Consider the following 22,490-nt stretch of genomic DNA (forward strand, 5'->3'; position numbering starts at 1 on the left):
GCATGAACCGGGGTATTGTACCAATTAGAGTATTGTATAAGGCGCGTGCACAAGCACATAAGGTATATAACTGTGCTAAAAGTTGTAGTAAATGGACTTCACTTGATCACATTGGTCTGTGCGTGATTTCCCCTGTGGATCCTCCGCAACACCATGGGACCTTCCAGGTTAATCCAGCCATCTTCAGAGCAGCTTGTTCAATTTGGAAGATCTCTGCCTTCTGTAAAGCTTTGCATAATTAATATTTTCAAGATCCTTGCATCAAAGCCTTATCTTCTTTTTTCACATATGTCTTTGTAGGCACGTGTGCTGATGGTCGCATTATAAAGAGCTTAACATTCTTTCAGTCCTGCTATCAGTATAAGAAACGGGACAAAAAATCAGAAAGAAGACAGACTGCTTGGAACTGTGAACTGCAGTCTATTTAGCCTGTGAGAACTTAGTGCTAGTTTGGGGGGATTGTCGTCTTTAGAGATGCCACACCATGCAGTTGGTGCTGCTCCACTGATGTCCTTTTCTTTTCCTTTTGCTATAGTCCTGATCGGGTATGACTCTTCTATCTCCTTTTACCATTGCTGAGTGAGAAGAACATGGGTTTCTCAAAAGATTATACATACCACTTACACACATTGCAGCCTTCTGAGATTGCAGCTTTGTATTAGTGGAGAGGTGTGAATTCTTTTAAATATGTCGGAGATCTGAGACTTGTCTCATTTGTTCTTAAAGATTATGAGGGATACTTGCTTTTATAACTTTTAAAAGGGATCTAACCAGAAGAAAAATTTATAGCAGTGACTCTCACAATCCAAGTGTGTGAGGAGTGACTCACCTCAACAAAAAAAAGTGAGTCTACAGCAATATGAAGCCATACTGTAACCAATTTGGCTAAGGCAGCCTTTGCAGTTCAGAGATCTGTAAAACAGTGCTCTGAGGGGGGCTGCAGCCACCATCCCTTAGCTGTATGTGCTGGAAGGCATACAGGATTAAAAGCAGCCCGGGGAGACTTTGGTATTCAAAGCAAGCAAAGAATGCTGTGCAGCTGAAACAGAGAAACTCTAGACAACGTACCTCAAAGATCTAGGGTAGCTATAGGGAGAGTAATTGGATGAATTTAAGGAAGAATTCAGCAGTATTATGAAAAAAGCTTGGGAAAGCACATCATCACAGACCACCAAATGTTATCGGAGTATTCTGGGACAGGCTACTAGTCCTCAGCCTTGTCATTTGTTTTTGCTAAGGTACTGGGCTAAATATGTGGTTTGGCCTGGTGTGGCCATCTTTATGTTATATTCAGTCTGTATTTTAGAGTATATATTGAGCTCAACCATCTATAGGGCTACGCAGACATCCCTCACTTCAAGAATGTGCATTGGTTCTTACGTAGAACGCACGTGGATGAAGCTTGAAAAATAAGTTACTGATTTTTTAAAATAACCAGTTCTCAAGATATTTTGGCTGTGTGTATTTCTGATTTTTGCTTTGATAAATCATGGAGTTCTTGCCAAATTTGGGTTCTACTTGATTGAAAAAATTGGAGACTGCAGTTGTGCCATCATTTGTCCTGAGTGACTGGGTATGAGGTGTTGCTCCCAAAAGATTTTGCTATCGTAGGCATGTGCAGTGGGAGTAGAATATAAACGTATTCAGTTACTGTAGGATGAGTATTTATTTTGTGTTTTTCTTACTTTTGAGTCTGTACGAGCTTAATGGTAATGTGGTAGTATTTTATTTCTGCTGAATGTATACTTTATATAATAATTTGGGGTTTTTTTCCTTAGATTTTCAGAAGAAATTCCAACAGAAGAGAAGGAAAAGAAAAGTGATATTCTTAACATTTTTTCAGTTGCTTCAGGCCATTTATATGAACGTTTTTTAAGGTAAGGAAAGGTAAAAGGGAAATGAGAATTTCATAGGGATACTATAAGCATTCATCCTAAAATGCAGCAGCTTAAAGAAACTGACTTTTTTAACAAGGTGTAAAGAATAAATTGTCAAAACATACAGAAGTTGTATACAGTGAGGACCTAATTCGTCTTTGTTTGAGAACAAAGTGATTCAACATAGAGATGGTCAAAAATACCATTATTCTTTGAAGAAATAAAAATGTTCTGCATGTCTTTCATGAATGCATGTGCAAAGTGTGAACATAAAGGATGAATCTTAGCCTCTTCCTATAAAGACATAACAGCAGTGACTTCATTAGACTTGTATTTATTTACGTTAAGTCCAAATTATGGATACTACTATATGCACATATGGCCTTACTATCTCGGTGTTCATTCAATAAGCAATTGTTGCTTTGAAGGAATTCTTACAGTACTGCCTAATTTGTTCACAACCAACTCTGTTACTTTTCTGATTTCTATGAGTACTTGTCTACAGGTATCAGATTTAGTGATTTTTTTTTTTTCCTATCCTAATATGAAATTTCACAATTCTTTCATGCTTATTCTTTGGAAAGCAGTATTTTTTATGTATCGATTTTTATTTCTTAATAGTCTGACAGAATTTGAACATCTGCATTTCTTCCCTTCAACCTACTACAGCCTTCATAAAGTGAAAGACTTGTATATTAAAGGAGAAAAATTAATTTTAAAACTTTCTATATGCTTCTTTACCTTATTTTAAGGTTTTTTATTCCTTGATTTTTAAGGCAGACTTGACCTCTTGTAAGGTCTTAAGGCATTGCTTATCTGTCTGGTTACACCAAACAAATGACACAATAATGAAAAAAAATTGAACTCAAAATAGTGATTTAACTTTTTCCACATACCTCAACTTTTTTACAGTTATCAAGGGTTCTCTGAGAAGGATCTTAACTTGAACGATGCTTTCTCTTTCCCACTGTTCTGGGGGGGGGGGGGGGGCTGGGTTCAGAAACTTATTGAACTCAATCAAATACATTTCTAAAATAAATTTTCTCAGTTGCCAAGTTAATATGAGGTATTAATCATTATGCTGATTTTGTCAGGCACATCTCTTAGAATAAAACTTGTTAACAGATCTGCTTTTGAAATTGTTCCTTCTAATATTGCTTAGCCAATCTGGATCAAATAAATCCATCTCAAAGCTGTCTTGAACAGATGTTCTTTAAAACTTTTTATTAGAAATAGACAAAAATTTCTGATTACACAGGGTAAATGAAAATCACGCTTAAAAAATTTTAGCATCTTTTAGATGCAGCTGAAATGTAATGACCTGTGTGTATTTGTTTGTTTATTATAGACTTATATTTCCACAGAATTATGATGCTTTCTGTCCTGCGTCATACAAAAACACCAGTTAAATTTTGGTTTCTGAAAAACTATCTCTCCCCAACATTTAAGGTAGGAGAAACATCTTCCTTTTATTAATTTGTCTCAGAAATTTTAAATGGTTTTAAAAAGTATTACAACTGCTTAATTATATAATTAAAATTTCACAGTTAGACATTATCTCTGAATGCATTAAATACTGATAGTTTTAAGTCTCATGTCTAAGGTTCTTCTTTTCCAGAACCCAAAGCCCTGTGATATAATAATTTATTCTTTTCTGATAGTCTCCAAGAGGTTGAAAGAAATGCTCTTTGTATTTATGTAGCTGAGGATACCGCTAGAACTAAAGAAACATTTTAAAATAATAATTTGTGTAGTCAGTAAGACCAACACAGCTGGAACTGTGTTGCAACATTCCCTCTTTTTTCTTCTGAGTCCTTGTGTGTTGCATACATGTGCAATTAATTGTTTTTTGGTTGTTCTTCTAGGATGTTATTCCTCACATGGCTAAAAAGTATGGTTTCAAGTATGAGTTGGTACAATACAAGTGGCCCCGGTGGCTTTATCAACAGATAGAAAAACAGAGAATTATCTGGGGCTACAAAATTCTTTTTTTGGATGTTCTTTTCCCTTTGGCTGTGGATAAAATAATATTTGTCGATGCTGACCAGGTAAGAAAAAATAATTTTGTATCAATGTATGAGGAATTCATTCTGGCTTATATTAATCCAGTTTCATTCCCTGTGGCCAATTTATTCAAATATTGGTTCCATAAGACTATTGCAATTGTACAAGCAGAACCAGTGGTGTTGCAGAACATGAAATGCAATAATTTCACTTGTCCTTAGTCATGTAGAAATTAAGAGTCTTATCACACTGAGTTGCCTTAAATTTCCTTTAATGCCCGTGGAGAGAGAAAGGCACCTGGAGAGATATGTGCAATCTAAAGGTGCATTTCACCTAAGGCTTATTTGAGTGATTCAGTCTCTGGGCTGATTGCGAGAGGACTTCTCCACTCACTATGAAAGGGGTCTATTAGTTCAGACTATCTGAACAACTTCTAGATATTATAAATGGCTGATTTTTTTTACGATGAATCCTGCCTCTTTTGTTCTTAAATTTGTATGCAGTCTTTCACTCAGAAATTAATGTTGTATAACGTACTGAAAGGTAACATGCTGTCTCAAACAGACGAGACATTGAAGAGTCTATCACGTGGTTATTGAAAACCTCAGAATAAATACTATGTATTTTAGTCCTTTTCTGAACCTTGAGAATAAATCAATTTAGATGTAGCAATGCAGACTGCAGCTTCTGCAATTTCCTCTGGATACAGTAGTAGTACTAGTTGTCTGTCCTAACTACTGTAAAGATTTCTCTGTACTCAGAAGAGCTAAAACTTTTTTTTTTTTTACCACTGATAAATTAGATTAGTGGGGTTTGATGGAAGAGTGATTGATTAGTAAATAAAGGACATATTACAAATTTATAACCTATTTTTAAAAGTACTTTACTGCTAAATAAAAAAATTTTTCAAATGATGCAATAATTTTGTAGTGCCCAAGTTAATGTAACAAACAGGAAGGATTTTTTCACAAGGGAGATGCTCAGATTTTGAAAGTTATACTCCTGCATGAAGGAATTTAATATTAGGCAACCAGAAACACTGGTCCATAAATTAAAAATATTTTGCTTGTTTTATTTAATTTACTTATTAAATGTATTCCACAGATGGCCACAGAATAAACACATATTATTTTCCTTGAACAGTAATTTGGTAAATGTCATTCCAGTGGAATACTTTATACTCCACTGCTGTAGTGTCTGGGTTTTTTTAAATTAAAATTAAACTTTGGGAAGCTTGCTGCAGTAACTACCCTTATTTGCATGCCTTAAAAACAGTATTAAATGATAAAAATAAATACACTTATATTTAGATTGTGAGAAGTGACCTAAAAGAACTCAGAGATCTAGATCTAAATGGAGCTCCCTATGGATACACACCTTTCTGTGACAGCCGTAAAGAAATGGATGGGTACCGCTTCTGGAAGTCGGGATACTGGGCATCACATCTTGGGAAAAGGAAATACCATATTAGGTAGGATAACTTCTTACATACTTTTGTGCATTTTGTGAATTTGTTTAAAATCTGAGTCTTGGTATTGATCACTGGGGCATTCGAAAGCAATTGCCCTATAGTCATTCTCAGCAAATGATGAATAAGGCATGAATTCTGATGACATACTGATTTCATTTTTTTTATTGGAGCTTCAGCTACTTAATTAAAAACAAAATAATTCTTTAGGATAGGAACAGTTTGTGGTTTCTTGTTACTTTTATTAATGTTATCAAAAAGAAGGTGAAACTCTACAAATCTCATTTTATTTTATTTTATCTTTGTAGTGCCTTATATGTTGTGGATCTTAAGAAGTTCAGAAAGATTGCAGCTGGAGATAGGCTTCGGGGCCAGTACCAGGCTCTTAGTCAAGATCCAAACAGTCTATCAAATCTAGATCAGGTATATATGGCTTTAAGCAATTGGGGGTTTATTTTCTTTATCTTTCCCAATATGCATGGAATTATTTTGAATTTCAATGTATATGTTATATAATTCTGAAACTATTTGCCCTTTACTGCTGTTTTAGAACAATTTCAAGTGTGCATATGAGCACAGTTCAGAAAACTGAACACTAAGTGATGATTACCTTAAATAATTGTTTAATATGAAAAAAAAATGAGGAAAAACCAGCATAGACAACTGCTGTCCTTTATGTGGTTGTTCTGTGTGCATTTGTGTTTTTCTGATGACAATTCTATATTCTGATAATGGTAATTATATTCTTATTTAGCAAGTGCTTTTTCCTCTTTCTGCTTTTTTTCCATTAAGTAAATTTAATTTTTGTAAGCTGACTGTTAATATACTCTGGTGGTTGCTGTACATGGTCACCCAGGAGTGACTCTAGTCTTCATGTATATAAGTCCACCAATTTTTAAAGCTAGGTGGGGTAAGTCAGGGTGCAGGTCACAAGCACGTGGGTAGATCCCAGATGTACAGAACATACTTAAATTTATTTTCTCCTGTAGCAGAGGTTCTTTAACTCAGTAGAAGATTGATAATGCAGCTCATCTGATTTCTGCCTGAGTAAATAATACTTTTTAGTTATGTCTCTCCTTGGGTGAACTTCAGAAGGCTTCATAAGTGAGACTGTCCCTGCTTTTGTAATTTTCCTTGTGGAATTACTAAAGCACAAAAGATTTCACCTTCCTGTAGCTGTAAAGGGATCCCCCAGTAGCAAAGCCCACGTCTCTCAGTGCCTGTATTCCACCCCCTTACTCTGCAAGCAAGTTTCTCTCTCTTACATAAGTACATTATTGCTACATGCATTTTTTCCAGAAATAAAATTAAAAATTGAAAATAGTTGTTCTTACGATACTGGAAAAGAAAAGTGGAAATACAGCTACACTACAAACTTGAACTAGACTGGACACAGGAGTTGGAACAGCCTTTAGCTGTAACTGTTAAGAGCAAAAGACAACAGTCAGATTTTACCTCTTTTTTTCTGGACAACAGAATGAATTATTGGCCCTGTATCACACACTTAGAGAGTCCTGATGTGATAAGCTGTATGTTTTTCAAACACTGTCTTACCCATAAGTACAAGGTGTATTTCAGAAAGACCACCGAGATTCAGAAGATGTTTACAGGGCTTCCACCATAATTCTGCTTTTCAGAAATAGTACTCAGTTTTATCTAATGTTCTCAAAATATTAATAATGTATATCCTTCCATTTTACGATTCTTATATTTTCAATTACAGCATTAATACATGATAGCATGTAACTCTTGTAAGTCTGTTGGATCAAATCGAAAGCCACTTAAGTGTCAGCTACCCTTCCCTCATTAGCAGACATGAAGGTAGCTAATTCTTGGCAGAACGGAATGGGAATTATTTTGGAAAGGGAAATATTTCAAAGTAATATTTTTGTAGTAATATGCTTTCTGAGTGTATCGATAGGAATCACTTTCTGTCTTCGTTGCTACTACTTACACCAAATACAACATTTTTCTTAGAAATACAAACCACAGTGCAATACATTTCACAAGAGTCCTGGAGAGCTTTTATCTACTGATAGGGATGCATTATGATAAAAATATTTCTTTTTGTTTTAAATACCTGACTGGAGCTCACTGCCCTTCTCAAAGAAGAAACAATCTCAGTTCTCTGCTAATCTGCCAGCACTGCTGCCTTCATGGGTGGTATTTAAGGTTATACTAATATAAACCAGAAAACAGAAGTAGATAGAGTGGGGAAAAAAAGGTACTTTTAAATGCCAAGGACAGTAAGTAAAGAACTCCTAGGGCAAAAAATTATACATGATAAAAACTGGACTTCCAGTACAGCCTATTTAATTGTCCTTTTTAAAGAGAATTATGGAAATGTCTATATAAAGATGACAAAACAAATATTTGACAAGTATTTATACTAACAGCTTTTCATTACAAAAACAATTAACCATCTTGTTCTTTACTTAAAGAATAAAAATCAGCAGAAAGCACTGTAAGAGAACAATCTTTTATTAAGAAGAAATGTTTTTATATTTTTAAATTTAGGTTTTATTTTCTAATAAAGATGCTGCTGTAGAGTAGTACCCCTTTAAAGTTATGTAGGTTATCTGACTAAACATGAAAACACTCATACTGTAAAACAAATCAAAGAACAAATTTTAAATGTGTGTGAAAGTCTAGAAGATTTTCATTTCAGCAGTTTACGTTTTTTGGATGAACAAGAATTTTGGCACTGCCAGTAAAACCAATCTGGTCTTACCCTTGTTCTTTTATTTTTCTGATGCATTTCATTGTTTTGTGGGTTTGAGGATAAATCACCTTCTTCTGAAAGGATAAGCAACTTTTTGTTCAGAATTTTTTTTTAATTTGCTGCTATTTACTTTAAATCCTGAAACTAGCCAGCGGTCTTTCTACCCCATGTAACATTTGTAAATTCACAGCTTCAAGAGTTACTGTAGTAACTCTGGAATTGTGATTTCATATAGAAGGTCAGAGAGGCACAATAGAAACACAATCTCTTTTCTCTTGAAATTGAGATGGTGATAAACCATTTATTTTATCTTCCTAAAATTCATGGAATCAGAAGTTTTTCAAAAAGTAAAACATTTCAATAATGTTTACATGTCTTGACTCTCAGTATAGTTATTTGATGTAATTTTCCTGTACTAATGTCTATATTTGAATTAAATGATATGCCTGTCATAATGCAGGTATCTGTGCTATTTTATTCTGTCACATTTAGCAATGTGAATTGGCAAAATAAGATGTGACTAATACTTATTTGAGTACTGACATTTATTTTAAAAATATAACACAGGGGTTGCACATGTGAAGGAGCTTATGAATGCGTCCACAAATTACACCTGTTATTTTTAACTATGGCCAGAGTACATACAGTGTATGACTGCCTGAAGTTTTTCTCATTTGTAAATGCTGTTCCCTACATTCAGCAAGCTATTGATTCAGAGTTTTCATGTTGAGAGTACTTGACTATATGATAAAGGTTAAAAAAAAAAAAATTAAGTGAAGTAAGGAAAGAGAGCCAGAGTTGCAGTATAATAGCTTTTCCTTTTCATACTCGTGTTTCTGGAATCCAGTTTCCTAGAAGGTGGCTAAATTTAGAGGAGTGGCATAATCCTGGATTATATGCTTTTGAGCTTTTTTTGCAAATTTGAGGGATGATTAAGTTATGTTTTAATAGTTGTACACTGTCTAATTCTGCTCAGCAGTATTTATAGTATGACATGCAGTATCTGAACCCAAAGTATCAGACAGTAGTATTGCTTATGTGAAGGTAAGGAAGGAAGGATGCAAGTACAAGAAAAAATTACTTGAGAAATGAGAAGTGGAACTGGCCATCAAAATAAGCCTGACTAAGTTTTGAATCTACTTGAAAAAGGACTAGGTGAGCACTTAGAAGGAAACGTAAGAACAATCTGCAGAAATGGCAATAGGCTAAGATATTCTACTTTTAAGTAGTTGCCTGATAACCAGTTACATTAAATTCAATGCTAATTTATGATTTCACAAAATTTGTACAGGATCTTCCCAATAATATGATTCATCAAGTAGCTATTAAGTCTCTCCCTCAGGAATGGCTTTGGTGTGAAACCTGGTGTGATGATGAATCCAAGAAAAAGGCTAAAACAATAGACTTGGTGAGTTGATTTTGAGTTAAAGTAGTTTTATAGATTAAAAACTTTGCTGTAATTTCTGTGGCTTTTGAGATACTCGTGTGTGATGTCATGGAGGCAGCCTTGCTGGAAAGCACTGGAACACAACTTTCTTTCCCCTACAATACAGCAACTTTTCTCCCTTCCTCCGAGTCCTCTCCTGTTTGCTCTGTACCAAATTATGTTAAAGCTGAAAACGGTACCCCAAAATTAAATGTTGCTATCTGTAACTGGACAGGATTAGGGTTTTTCACACCTGCACATGTATTTTCCTTATCTTTTTTCCATGTTCAGCCAGGTTAGTGGAACTCTGATGAAGTACTGATAACTGCCTGGGTATTGTGTGCTGCTGTTGTGCTCCCTACAAAGAAGGTTCCTTCAGAACCGGCTGTGTAGAGGACTTAATGCTATCATGATTTTCTCGGTCCATTTCACCACTATAAACAGGAGATAAAGCAGAGCTTAAAAAGTGTAATGCTGAGGAGACTGTCCATATTTAGAAAGTATCTGTCTTTCTTTGGGAATTGAAACACAGAGAGAGAAAATGTTCTGTCTCTGCCATTACCCCGATCCCATTCTTTCCTCCATTCTCATTTTTTGACAACCCACACACACTCTAAGTGATGCTTCAGAGATGTAAATCTGAAGAAAAACAGACAGCTGGAATCTGGTGCAAATATTCAGTATGTAAACAGGTTTGTTTTCTTTGGATTGTTACAGTTGTTAAAATAAGCTTTTTTGTGCACTAAAGGTGGGGGTTCTCTATTCAAGAAAGATTGAAATTAAGTTACTAGACCTTCTTTCAATCCCTATTATCATTTATCACTTTTTATTATGATATCCATTTATAATATTTTATGGAAGTATTCAATACATTTTCTAGACAACACTAGAGGAAGCATCATAAGCTTAATAAAAACCATATCAGATTCAATTTCAATATGGTACTGTATATCTTGTATCTCCCTGTATAACTTTGTCTAAATCTTAGTAGTCTTGTACTAGCCACGTCTCTGTTACCCATACAGTCAGGAGCAGATGGAAAAATGAAAGTATTTACATAAAAATGTTTTGCGTTCTTTAAACAGTGTTTACTCACAACTTGCATGGGTTTTTCTGATTAATATCAAGGTAACGGACTTTGCATGCTGTCCTTCAATGAAATTGTAAATGCTGACAGAATTATTTAAGTTCCTTGGAAAGGTGGTATTTTCACATTTTCTTTGTTTACATCTAGTATGTTTTAAACTTTCAGTGCAACAATCCCCAAACCAAAGAACCAAAATTAAAGGCTGCTGCCCGGATAGTTCCTGAGTGGGTTGACTATGACTCTGAGATACGAAAGTTAATACAGCAAATTGAAAAAGAGAAGAAAAATCTAACATCGTTCTCTCAAAAAGGTAATTTACATGCATATTCATCTGTTAGCTTTTAAAAAATAAATAATATAGTTCGAAATTAAGATTGAGGTCAGCAGGCACAAATACTGTGTTTAAGTATTTCCCTGCTCTTAAGAGAAATTGTGTGGGTTTTAAGAGTTGCGCAATGCTTCTTTACACAGGAGTTACACAAAGGATAAAATCTTCTGTTTCATGCCAGAATCTAAGAGAAACTTTAGTGGTGTCCTATGCTTGGACCTCAAACACAACCAACTGTTCCACATCATTTGAGCCACAAATATTAAATAAAGCACATTAGCTTAGACCTCACTTAGAGAATCTAAAGCTAATTAATGTCTATTAAGTAGTAGGTAACTGAGCCTCTATTAATTTGTCTCTGCATCTCTCACTCTGGCTTACCTACATGGGGCCTTTTTGCACCAAACTAAATGGTGTTTTAGTTTACAAATAGGTTTTGTTTGTGCTTTTGTTTTTTGGGGTTTTTTACTAAAATTATTTTAAACCAAGTTAGATAAATGGCATGAGAAAAAACCCAACTCTTACAGGACTTCCAGTAAGACTTGACTTCTTGGAATAATGTGGGGAAAAAAAAAAAAGGTGATCTCAGCTCTCAAGGTTGAAGAAACAATTTAGCAGATAACCATTTAAGTGTCTTGAATCAGGGAGCAACTTCACTTTTTGTTGTAAAGAATTCTTAGTAGTTTTTATTCTTTGTGAAAGCTTATGGTCAACTTTTAGCAAGGATCTAAAGGTGAAGTTCATATTGCTGAACTGACTGACTAGCAGTAAATAGAAAGTAAAGGGCTTTCTCCGTGTTTTGCAAAACTAGTCATTAAGTCTTTATATAACTGGTTTTGATAATTTTTTTTTCCTTTGGTTACAGGTCTTAAGCATGATGAACTTTAGCACAGCCTGTAAACAGCAATGGTGATGGCTCAACCATCTTCTGTGAAGACTGAATGGGAAGTTACGCATGTTACACTGACACTGTTTGTACCATTCTTTAATGTGAAGTCAAATATTTTATAACTTATGCTATTTAAAATGTTTTAAAAGAAATACAAAACCAGAAGAGAAATCCACAGGTACTTCATCTTTTTTGAAACAGTGTAGAGGCTTTCCTAATTTCTTTGGTTTTCTTTTCTCTCACTAAAAGACAGTTTGCCCAGAGGATTTTAGAATATAAAGAATGGTGTCCAGCTCCTCAAAGATACATTGTGTCACTCTGGGGCAGGACACACACATTAAATGTGTACATGAAAACCGTTTTGTGCATATTACATGCATTAAGTTAATGTATTTAAATATAAAGAATTTTGGTTATATGCCCATAGTTTTCTCCCTGGAGAAATGCTGTGGTCATAAGAAAAAAATCTCAGCATAGCAAAGATAAGACATAAAAAACCAGCTTGTGTAATTTAGACCACAAAAATCTAAGTCAATGTGGGAGCTTACTAAATCAAGGAATGTCACTTTTCATTTATTATGCAGGATTGCTGCACTCTTACTAATTTAAAAAAATCTTTTTTTGATTCTTAGGTGCCTTTTGGTCACTCAAATAGTATGTCATGAAATTCCATTCTGTTTTTTGGTTACAATGGTTTTCTAACCAGCATACATAGCATCAGAAGGTCGGTACCTGAAAGCTGTTTCCACTCAGTTTTGATAATCATCATCCTGTTTAGAACTGAAAATAAAATACGTGAGTAATTTTGACTGTCAGTGGTGTCTCCTGTAATTTTCTAAATATCCACTCACAAAACTGTTGCTTTAATGGGCTGCTGACATTTTGATCCCACAAAAATGGCAGTGAAAAGTTCTTGCAGTACACATTTTAAAATAGGGAATTTATTTCTTAAACTGAAGTCTAGTGCCTTAAATACATACTCTGTTGTTTAGGCTGTGCTTGTTTCAAAATAGATTGGATATGACCACAAATTCTTATAAGAACAGCTTAATGTAGTCTTTCATTCTTGGTGCTTGAAATTAAAAGAGATAAGGTAATTTGCACAAAGTGGGTGAAATCACAATGATTTGCATAATATTTCCATACCAGCAAATAATTAAATAATAAGAAAAATTAAGCATATTTTGCATGTACTGTCATTGTCCTCAGTGTTGGTTACTTAAAATTTCTTACTGTAAGAGCGAGTATTTAAAATCATGCTTAGCTGATATTTTACAAGACTTCATAATAAAAGACATGCAAATTTTTTTACAGCTTTTTATATTTTTCATTGTATTACCTTTATGCATTTGAACAGTTTTAACATCACATATGGATTTTAAAAGGTATGTTGTGGGTATTTTCTTTGTATGAAGTACCTAACAAAGTATTTCCTATGTAGCCCATCAGCAATAACCGGTAAATCCTAATGTCAGTTCTCTTTAGCTATCCCATTTCACTGCAGTATCTGTTATGCTTGTTCTCCAACATATTACTTAATGATATCAGGCAGCAAGCTGAACATATTTGAACAAAGAACTTCTTTAAGTTGGTATTTTTATACCTTATAGATGGACTTTTGACTCAGCAGATGTATATGCACCATTACTATAAATTCAATGCGTAACAAGGGAACAACTGGTACTCTATCAAAGAAAAAAAAAACCAAACCATTCTTAATACTGCTTGCTGCTTCTTTTTTTTTTTTCTTTTTTTTAAGCTTATACTTCCATTCTGATGCTTTACGGTGCAGCACTGTTTCACATCAATCTGCCTTGGATTTCATGCTTGAGGTGTAAATTGGAAAACTTATTTTTAAGCCAGAAGTTAAAGGTTCTTTATCTTTAAGAAACCTTAGTTCTCTTTAATTATGATTATCTGTGTGGGAAATTTGTTATGCAGTATGAGACGTGGGTAATACAGGCACTGATTTCTTGTTCATTTTATCTGTAGCATCCTGCTCTTTTAAAAATTGGATTACTTCTACAGGCTTTAAAAAAGAAATAGCTCTTTAAATACTATTTCCTTGAGATTACTTAAATGATTAGAATGTAATTTTTAGAAATGTAATTTGCTGGAGATATATTGAAGTTTTAAAAGGTTTCATGCCATTTTCTACAGTGTTGTATGTATTTGTAAAAAATGTTTTACAGCATTTCTTTTTCCTGCATAATAATATATTCAAGGAAAGCTCTTTTTTGAGATATATATTGGTTTATAAAACAAAGAGAGTCTAGCAAATATATTCACTACTTTTCAAAGATCTCTTTAAAGCAGCACTTTGAATCATTAGCATATCATTATATTTTTAATACCAACCCAATGGATTGTATATGTTGTACAAGATATTAAAAGGTGCCACTGGAGAAAAAAATCATTATTTTCTGTTCTCCTATTTTGTATAATGCAATAACCATTAAATACTTGGTTAATAGAACCAAGGCAAAAAAATTGCAGCAAGTCCTCAAACCTCTTTAATCTGAAGAAGGTGTTTGTGCTGGGAAGCAACAGCAATGTTCAAAACGAGGAATCTGCTGGAGGGTGAGAACTGAGAGATGCAGAGAGAGCTTACTTCTAGTCTCTGTGCTCTGTCCTGTGAAAGGGAAGAAAACGTATCCTGGATTATAGGAGTGTTAATGAAACCTGGTTCAAATCAGTAAATAAGCACAGTAACATTTGAACTGTTAAAACAAAGAGTTTATACAATTTATATTCATATTACTATTACAGTGTCTTTTCTAGGTCTTACTCTTCTTAAGACCAACTTTTAACAGAAAATGAACCAACCCAAAACTAGTGCAGTATTGTTGACGAGACAGAGCTTTAGTATTGAAAATATTTCTCAGTAAAGTTCTTTTTTAACCTTTTTCCTAAATCAAGCGCTTGCCTTCACACCGAGACTTCAAAAAATCATAGAATGCAAGTTAGAAGGGACCACAGGGATCATCTGGTCCAACCTTTCTTGGCAAAAGCACAGTCTACACAGGATGGCTCATGCACCCTGTCCAGCTGAACCTTAAAATTGTCCAATGCTGGGGAATCCACCACTTGCCTGGGGAGATTATTCCAATGGCTGATTGTTCCCATTGTGAAAAGTTTTCCTCTTGTGTCCAGTTGGAATCTCCCCGGGAGTAACTTGTACCCATTACATCTGTCTTCCATGTGACTCCTTGTAAAAAGGGAGTCTCCCTCTTCTTGGTAGCCACCCTTTAAATACGGGAACACGGTGATAAGGTCTCCCCTAAACCTTCTTTTCTCAAAGCCGAACAAACCCAGTTCTCTCAGCCTCTCCTCATATGGCAGGTTTCCCGGTCCTTCGACCACCCCTGTGGCCCTTCTCTGGCACTTCTTCTTCTGACACTTTTCAGCCATCTGCATGTTGAAAGTCTCCATCTGGGTTGTGAATTCCTCTCCCAGAGGCATGAGTTGCACAGTTAAAGCCACAGTCAGTATTGCTGAACCTAAATCTCTCTCTGCTGATGGAGGTCTTGGTTCTTTTGCCTTTGAATTCTCACTCTTTTGAATGAAGCATGCTGGCAGCTTTTCATCACACATTGCCAGAAATATTGAAAAGGATGTCACAGAACTAGCTTTCCCCAGTCACCAGTGTGGCACTCTGGACCAGATTTTGGGCTCTGATAACTAAAATACAGAGGTGCAGATGGTTTTTAAAGTGCCTTTTGCTCAACACAGAAATTATTTATATTCATGGCTTAAAAACAGAATCAATGCTGCACTCACTTTTTTTTTAACCTAAAGACATGCATGAAAAACACATTAATAAAATTGTGTAATTAGTTACATGGTTGCTAACCTTTTATTATCAGATAATTATTTTCTTTCTTTGCAAGGGATAATGGTTCTGCACAAATGAATATATATAAAATTGCAGGCCAGAAAGTGCTTGGTCTCTCCACACCTTTGAGGTGTTTTATCTCCAAGGATACAGTACCATAAGGTCAGAGTTTCCCAGCACAACACAGTACGATGTAGCAGTGTGTAGATGTTGCCTAGCCCAGTGAGCAGCCAGATTTGCACCTTGTGAAAGGGTTGTGGTAGATGCTCCGATAGTACAAACTGCATCCTGAGCTGATGTTGGACTTTTTGAAAAGAGACCGTCTTTGCTTGCAGATCCCTTCCTTTCGGCACAGAATGGTGGAGGTGAAAGAGAAGCAACCAAAACATCTCTCTTACAGACCTAAGGAGCAAAGGCACTTTCAGCAGGGTCATTTTCTCCCACAGGTTTAGTTCTGAGAAGCCAGCTTTCGAACACGGTTCCTTTCAGTTGACTTGTCATATTGACTGTTTTTAACTTAGAGGTATTTAACAGACTGATGACACACAGTCAAGCTGACTCACTCCTCCTTCAGCATAATGTGTCATCGCCTCTGCAATGTAAATGTTCTCTTTGGCCGTGTGGATGCACGTAACACCTTTCAGCAGTGGTGTTTGTCAGGGCCTGTAGTTTTAGCTACTCATTCAAATGCATGAGGCACACTGTCATTCCACTATGATTTACCTCTCACATGGACATGCTGTGTAGTAACACCACATTTTCAATTCTTTACCACCCTTAACACGAGCCATCCTATAGCAAGCATATGGCATTCTCTGGCAGTTACAACAGTAGGGAAACACATTTTGCCTGTAGAGAAATTCTTCACATTTAGGAAGATGATGCAAGAAATACACCACTCTAGTGTTCTGAAAACTGACAGAACTTGGCAACATTATAGGCCCTGACAAACAGCTGCTCAGCTATGACCCTACCAGTAGCTTTTCCTGTCTCTGGACAGTGTGTGTCCCTCCTCTCCTCAGTTAGGTGGACACTCTGCTTAAGAGCAATGAGCCTGAAGAAAAAAAATCACCACCAGCCACACAACTGCCCCAAAACCAGCCCTACACCTCTGCTGCAACTCCTTCCCCAATCCTCACAGAATTCAGATTTCAAGAATCTCTCCTAAACTATAACTGCACCTCTTACTGTTGTGCTTTTTTGAGGTCAAGAAAGCCTGAAGTGCTCAGATCTGCCAGGTAGGCCACGGGTTTCCAAAGACAGACCACACTAGGGAATCTCACATAAAACCTGGCCTCTTAAAAAGAAGCCCTTGCTTCCAACCACCTCCCAAAAATCTCATCTCACCTTCTGTCCTCTGTTCACCTTCACACATTTGGCAGCTGCAAGCCATGTAATTTTAAACTCAGACACCTTTGCTCTCAGCAGCTGTGTGCACCCATGCTCTTCACCACTATACACACACACAAGCTGATGTATACAATAAACGGCTTCCAACCAGGAACTCCTAAAAATTAACAGTTTCTAAGGACGAGGTTAAAAAAGTAACAAGCAGGTTTTGATGACTGCTAAGAAGCTCGCTTACTTGGTCACACTGCTATTCATGTGTGTATACACGCTCTGGCTGCGTTCAGGTAGGACTCTCATCTTTACAGACGCCACAGATACAACTCCGCTTCATTTCTCACGTTGCTGCACAGGGGTTATATTGGTGATTGAGCCCTCGGTGGCACTTTATGGCATCGTGTATGAATCGATGCTTTCTTCGGTGAAGTCACCGATGGAGTTCAAGCTCTATGGGAGTACTTCGAGGGCACTGACTGCTCAGAGGCCCACCATGCCGTTTCTGCTCCAGCCTCCTACAGACTCTGCCTTTGCAGAGCAGCGCTGCCTCTTGTTCTCTTTGGCTGGCCTTGAACCAAGCTGCTGCATAACTCACTCCTGCAGGCTCAACAGTTTCTCACCTGCCTTCCAAGTTCTGATGCTTTTGTCAGCCCCATTGGAACACTTACTGGATTAAAAATAAACAAAAAAATATCAGTTCACTGTCTTTAGTTTTCATCATTGCCTAGAAATCACACTTAGGGTACGCGCTCGTTCCACACGCCCACAGCCACCCACCTTCTCCCCCCAGAGCTGCCGGCTGACTGCGAGTTCCAGCCTCAGGAGAGCAGGCAGAGAGGATTCCTCCTCTCCCCTCCTGTCACCAGCAACTGAGGGGCCAGAGGCTTTCCCAGGACAGGCTGCTATCCAGAACAACTGGCTGCGATTTGATTCTGCCCCCCAGAAGAGAGCTGGGTACCAGCTGGAACAGTTTGTCAAACTGTCCGCTACCTTCAATACACCACGTCACTGCGCTCCTGCTACCTGCGTGGCTACAGGGAGAGGGGGCTGCACCCACCAGCAGGAGCTAGGAAGGAACAGGAAGAAAATTAAGTTTTGAAACCCAGTATCCAAATGCTGCCTCACTCAGTACTGTACATGTTACAGCCCGACAACATTTGCAGCATTAGCTACTTCAGAAATTTTAATTTAGACCCCACGCCAGTGCCTTGGCCGCCCTCTATACTGCATTTCTGCACAGCTCTAGCTTCAAACTGGGAGAGCACAGTGAGGAAAGAAGGGCAGACAAATACACTGCAGTGCTTTCTTGTCATCATAAATATCTTTATTGTGAAAAATACCATAAAATAATTCCCACAGTTCTAGAAAAAACAGTTCTTGCTTTTTAGATTTATGATTTTATATAAAGACATTTTATAATCTGAAACATTTGATAAATCTCTGGCTAGCTTTACCTATCCTTCTTAAAACATAGAACTGCTAATTTGAGATTTGCTGAGGGCAAAAAAAAATTATTCTCCCGTTTATTTTTTCTATTTTTTTTTTAATGGATAAAAGAGTGTATTACAGAGCAAACAATACCTTACAATAAGGCACTTTTAAATACAACTAACCTGCTATGCTATACTGGCTAGTTTCCAGCGAAGCTCCTACAAATCACAGCCCTAAACAGAAGAATAATTCTTATTCCAAACACTGGTCTGAAAACCAATGACAATAACAAGCTTTATTTAAAAAAAAAAAAAGTTTAAGCTGACACATTTTCTGCATATGTCACAAGTTTGAGCTCTTGAGTTTATAACTCACTCTGAATCTGTTTTAATACTGATTTATTAATACATCAGTATTAAGCATGTATCAAGGTAAAATACGCTCCCCCTACCGTCATTTTAAAACAAGTTGGAAACTAGGTTATTAAAACTAGAGTTCAACAGAGAAAGTTTGCATCTACATATAGGCCAATTATTGTAAAGATGCTTCATGCATATTCAGGGTTTACAAACTACCAAGACATTTATTTCAGTGTTCAGTTAGTGAACATTATTGCACTACAGACACCCGCTAATAAATAAAAAGGCGAATTCAGCTTCGATGTACATCGCTTGCACCACTAATGCTCAGTGTGTTACCAGCACTTCATTTTCTGAAGTCACATCAGGAAACGCATCACCATACCTGGAGATCATCAGAACGTAAATGCTTTCTTTTTAACGCAACTTTCCGTATTTTTGGAAGTACCTCAGAGCTATAAGCCAGCATCTGCTCCCTTAAAACCAGCACTGGAGTGGTAACACTACTGGTAATCAGCAGCTGCTTAATATCAGAAAGCCTTGTTCTCCATTGTCACTTGTTGTTGTTTTCAAGACAGTCTTCCACAGAAGGAATCTATGAACAGCATTCACACATTAAATCTTCCTCCTGCTGCTGACTACATTCAAGCCTTTTTTTTTTTTTCCTTAAAATGTCATTTTCCCTTTCCCATTAATTCTCAAAATAAACCTAATCCTTTCTGTTCCTGACTGCTTCCAGCGTACAGCAGAACTGTCCACTGACTTTGAGAAACAAATCTGCACTGCTCTAACATCGGTACCTTGTATGAATAATTTACTTATGAGGGACCATCTTATTCCTTCCCTAAAAGAAAAAAACTAAAAACCAGGGAACAATTTTCTCAGCTATAGCTTTTAAAAGAGAAGGGAGAAGGGATGAGAAAAAAAAAGCTGAACAAAGGCAGTTCTTTAAAAGAAGATGTATCATTTCTAGCACTCCCCTAGCACACCAACAGAGCTGTCTGTGGTGTTTATTGACTTCCTGAAACCGAACAACACTCCCGTATGTACAAAATAGGACCTATTGCTTGCACTGGTCATTCACTAGTAATTTAAAAACAGCCCCTTCTGTAGTGAACAAGGCAATATAAAAGTGTTTATACAGAGCAACGGCTCGCACACAAACACGTACAGCCGGCAATCCACAGAGCAGCAGCCACCCAGCCCGCAGCGAGTGCGGCTGGGTCGAGCTCGCCCCGCAGGGACAGAGGGCTGACGACAGCCAAGAGAGGCCATCGTACGTGAAAGCTACCTACCGGTCTTTTACTTACTGTGAGCGAAAAGCACATGCGCAGAGAGCTGCCTGCATCGGCTGATGCCACGGGGTAACAGGTTATTTATTGGGCAGCAAGTTCCTACGTCTGAGCCCTAGAGGTCCTGCGAGAACCACGCTGGCCTAGAACGGTGTGAACAGCGTCCTGAGCATCCTCCACAGAGTTTAAACAAAAAGCTTTCGGACAGGTCAAAAGCAGAAGTCAAACTTCTAGAAAAAGTCAGTCAACGTGGAAAATACCTGATGCTGGAGTTTAATAGGCTGCTAGGGTGTTTCTGTACCATAAGCTGTTGGGAATCACTACATACACTCTTCAGCTCGAAGATAAATTTCTGCTGAACAAACACTGACCTTTAAATTGCTGTTGAAAAACATTTTATGAAGCCACACAGCCTCACAATTATGTTTGTAAAGTACTTGAGGCAGGAGATAAGGGTTATGCTTCAACAACGATTCTGCCTACAGTAATAAAACTCCCACTTTCAGACTGAAGGCCTTATTTGCTAATTTTGTTTGTTTTACTGAGGCTGCTTATGCTTTCAAATGCCATGAGTTAAAGTGAGAGAAGATTCCTATCAGATGATTGTTGTTTTCCAGTTAAACTCCAATTAAGAAAACATTGATGAACTGTAATTCTTCCATTCTAAGAAAACGGCTGCTGATGAAACTCATCAGTAATTTCCATATATTCAGTTACCAAATAAGACGACTATTCACTCATAGCAACTACAGTCCTGGTAATACCTCACATCGCATTCACACAGTTCAATCAATTACACTAAACCAATTTTAGCTACACATGTATAGTAAAAATAAACCAGACTTTTGGCTAATGGAAAGTTAAGTCCCTCTTTTTTGCACACCAGCAGTTGTTTTTGCAGTACTGTGGCTGTTACGCAAAACATAAAATGACTTCAGTTTCACACAGTATTAACTCACTGTTCCATCACCCAGCAAGAAGTGACAAGGTCTTATTACGTACAGGGTAAGGCTAGCGTTAATATCGTATTCCTACAGGCCGCAGCACACTCACCTCACAACCTGTATCAGTTCTGAGTTTGACGTACAAAGAAGTGAGAAATTGCTGCATAGTCAGGGAAATGTCACATCAAGTTTTTTGCTCAAATCTCAAGCAGATATTTTGTTAAAGTGCAAACTATTCGAAGATACCTAAACATCCCAAATCACATTCAGAAAAAGTCTCCCAGAAAACATCAAGTGTATTTTTTTACTTTCATATTTGACAATTATCGCCAAGGAAATCATCCCAATTCATTTCAGGTTCATGAATAAATTGAGCAGACATTTTCAAATACAATTACTTACAAGCAATGTTCTTTCAGAGCAATTGTTCAGACTCATTCAGTACACAGCCATTTCACCCTACCTATGGCACTGCTGACAGAAATACCGCACGCAGGTGGTCACTAGGGTTTCCTTTTAAGAATACTGAGAGATGGATCATTCTGCTGAGCACGACAACTAACAATTTGTTAACGTAGAGACTATTTTAACTACCCCTTCTGTGTTTATTAGGCCCCGATTCAGAAAAATATTTACATGCATTTTTACCTTTAAGAATATACTTAAGTCCTAAATTTATGTTTAAGTGTTGTCCTAAGTAGCCTCTTACTGCTTTTTCCATCCATAGGAATAAACATGTCCTGCATATCCACAACAAATACATAGGCAACAAGAACCCCCACCCCCCCGGCCCCAAACCAGTAGAGCTTGTCAAGTTCACCACAAAGCAAACCCTCTGAATACTAAGAGAAGGAGCTTTCTTCTAGTGCAGCAAGACTCTGGGTTAAGGACAGCATTAGAAATTAAGATTTTGGGTTTTGAACGGAGAGATTTTTTATTTTTCAACCAATTAAGTAAAAAACAGCAGCAGCCACCAGAAACAGTCTTGGCTCTAACTGAAGTGAAATTTGAATGTAAATGGTCCTCCTCCAGAACCAAAGGGGTTGAATCCTTGCCACGTGTTCCAGTTCCTGTGGAAGGGGTTGCCCCCACCCTGCTGACTCTCCGCATCCAGTGGGTCCTCTCCCGCATCAAACTTCCGCCTCATTTCTGAAGGAAACAAAACCAAAGTGTAATCATGGCACTGTAATTAGGGCAGTAACACCAAGCACCTTTGATGACCAAGAACCAATTCAGAACCCCCCCAGGCCAGTGAGATGCAATTATCACTTGTATTGGCAGCATCTGTAGAACCTAATTACTTTTGAGTTTTTCAAAGCTGTCCAGGAGACTGGCACAGGAGAAGAGATTACCTCCATGGAAACACTATACGAAAAACTTCAAACAAGTCATTTAGTTTAAAACAAGGCAAGACAGCACCTGCCTGTCCAACAGGACACGCATGTATTTCAACAGGGACAGGACAGTTGCACTTTGACCAAATG

The 22,490-nt window shown here is 37.1% G+C and overlaps 2 protein-coding genes across 4 annotated transcripts in view; one reads left to right on the forward strand and one right to left on the reverse strand.

Moving 5' to 3' along the window:
* The window catches only part of UGGT2 (UDP-glucose glycoprotein glucosyltransferase 2), a 92,026-nt gene extending 77,451 nt beyond the window's left edge, over window positions 1–14,575 (forward strand). For 2 of the 3 annotated variants that reach the window (XM_049815962.1, XM_049815963.1), the window contains 8 exons: window positions 1,779–1,877; window positions 3,242–3,326; window positions 3,743–3,925; window positions 5,192–5,352; window positions 5,658–5,772; window positions 9,363–9,479; window positions 10,750–10,894; window positions 11,778–14,575. In XM_049815962.1, coding sequence (XP_049671919.1) covers window positions 1,779–1,877; window positions 3,242–3,326; window positions 3,743–3,925; window positions 5,192–5,352; window positions 5,658–5,772; window positions 9,363–9,479; window positions 10,750–10,894; window positions 11,778–11,800 — 928 coding nt within the window. In that variant the 3' untranslated portion in view covers window positions 11,801–14,575. Of the gene's footprint in view, window positions 1–1,778; window positions 1,878–3,225; window positions 3,327–3,742; window positions 3,926–5,191; window positions 5,353–5,657; window positions 5,773–9,362; window positions 9,480–10,749; window positions 10,895–11,777 lie in introns of those variants that run through there. The other variant, XM_049815964.1, reaches the window with a different exon arrangement.
* A 3,713-nt stretch (window positions 14,576–18,288) lies between these two features.
* Window positions 18,289–22,490, reverse strand: part of DNAJC3 (DnaJ heat shock protein family (Hsp40) member C3) — a 37,669-nt gene continuing 33,467 nt past the window's right edge. Inside the window, exon 12 of the mRNA XM_049815745.1 lies at window positions 18,289–22,155. Coding sequence (XP_049671702.1) covers window positions 21,998–22,155 — 158 coding nt within the window. The 3' untranslated portion in view covers window positions 18,289–21,997. The remainder of the gene's footprint in view (window positions 22,156–22,490) is intronic.

The sequence above is a fragment of the Accipiter gentilis genome, chromosome 13, assembly GCF_929443795.1.
Source record: "Accipiter gentilis chromosome 13, bAccGen1.1, whole genome shotgun sequence".
Lineage (NCBI taxonomy): Eukaryota > Metazoa > Chordata > Aves > Accipitriformes > Accipitridae > Astur > Astur gentilis.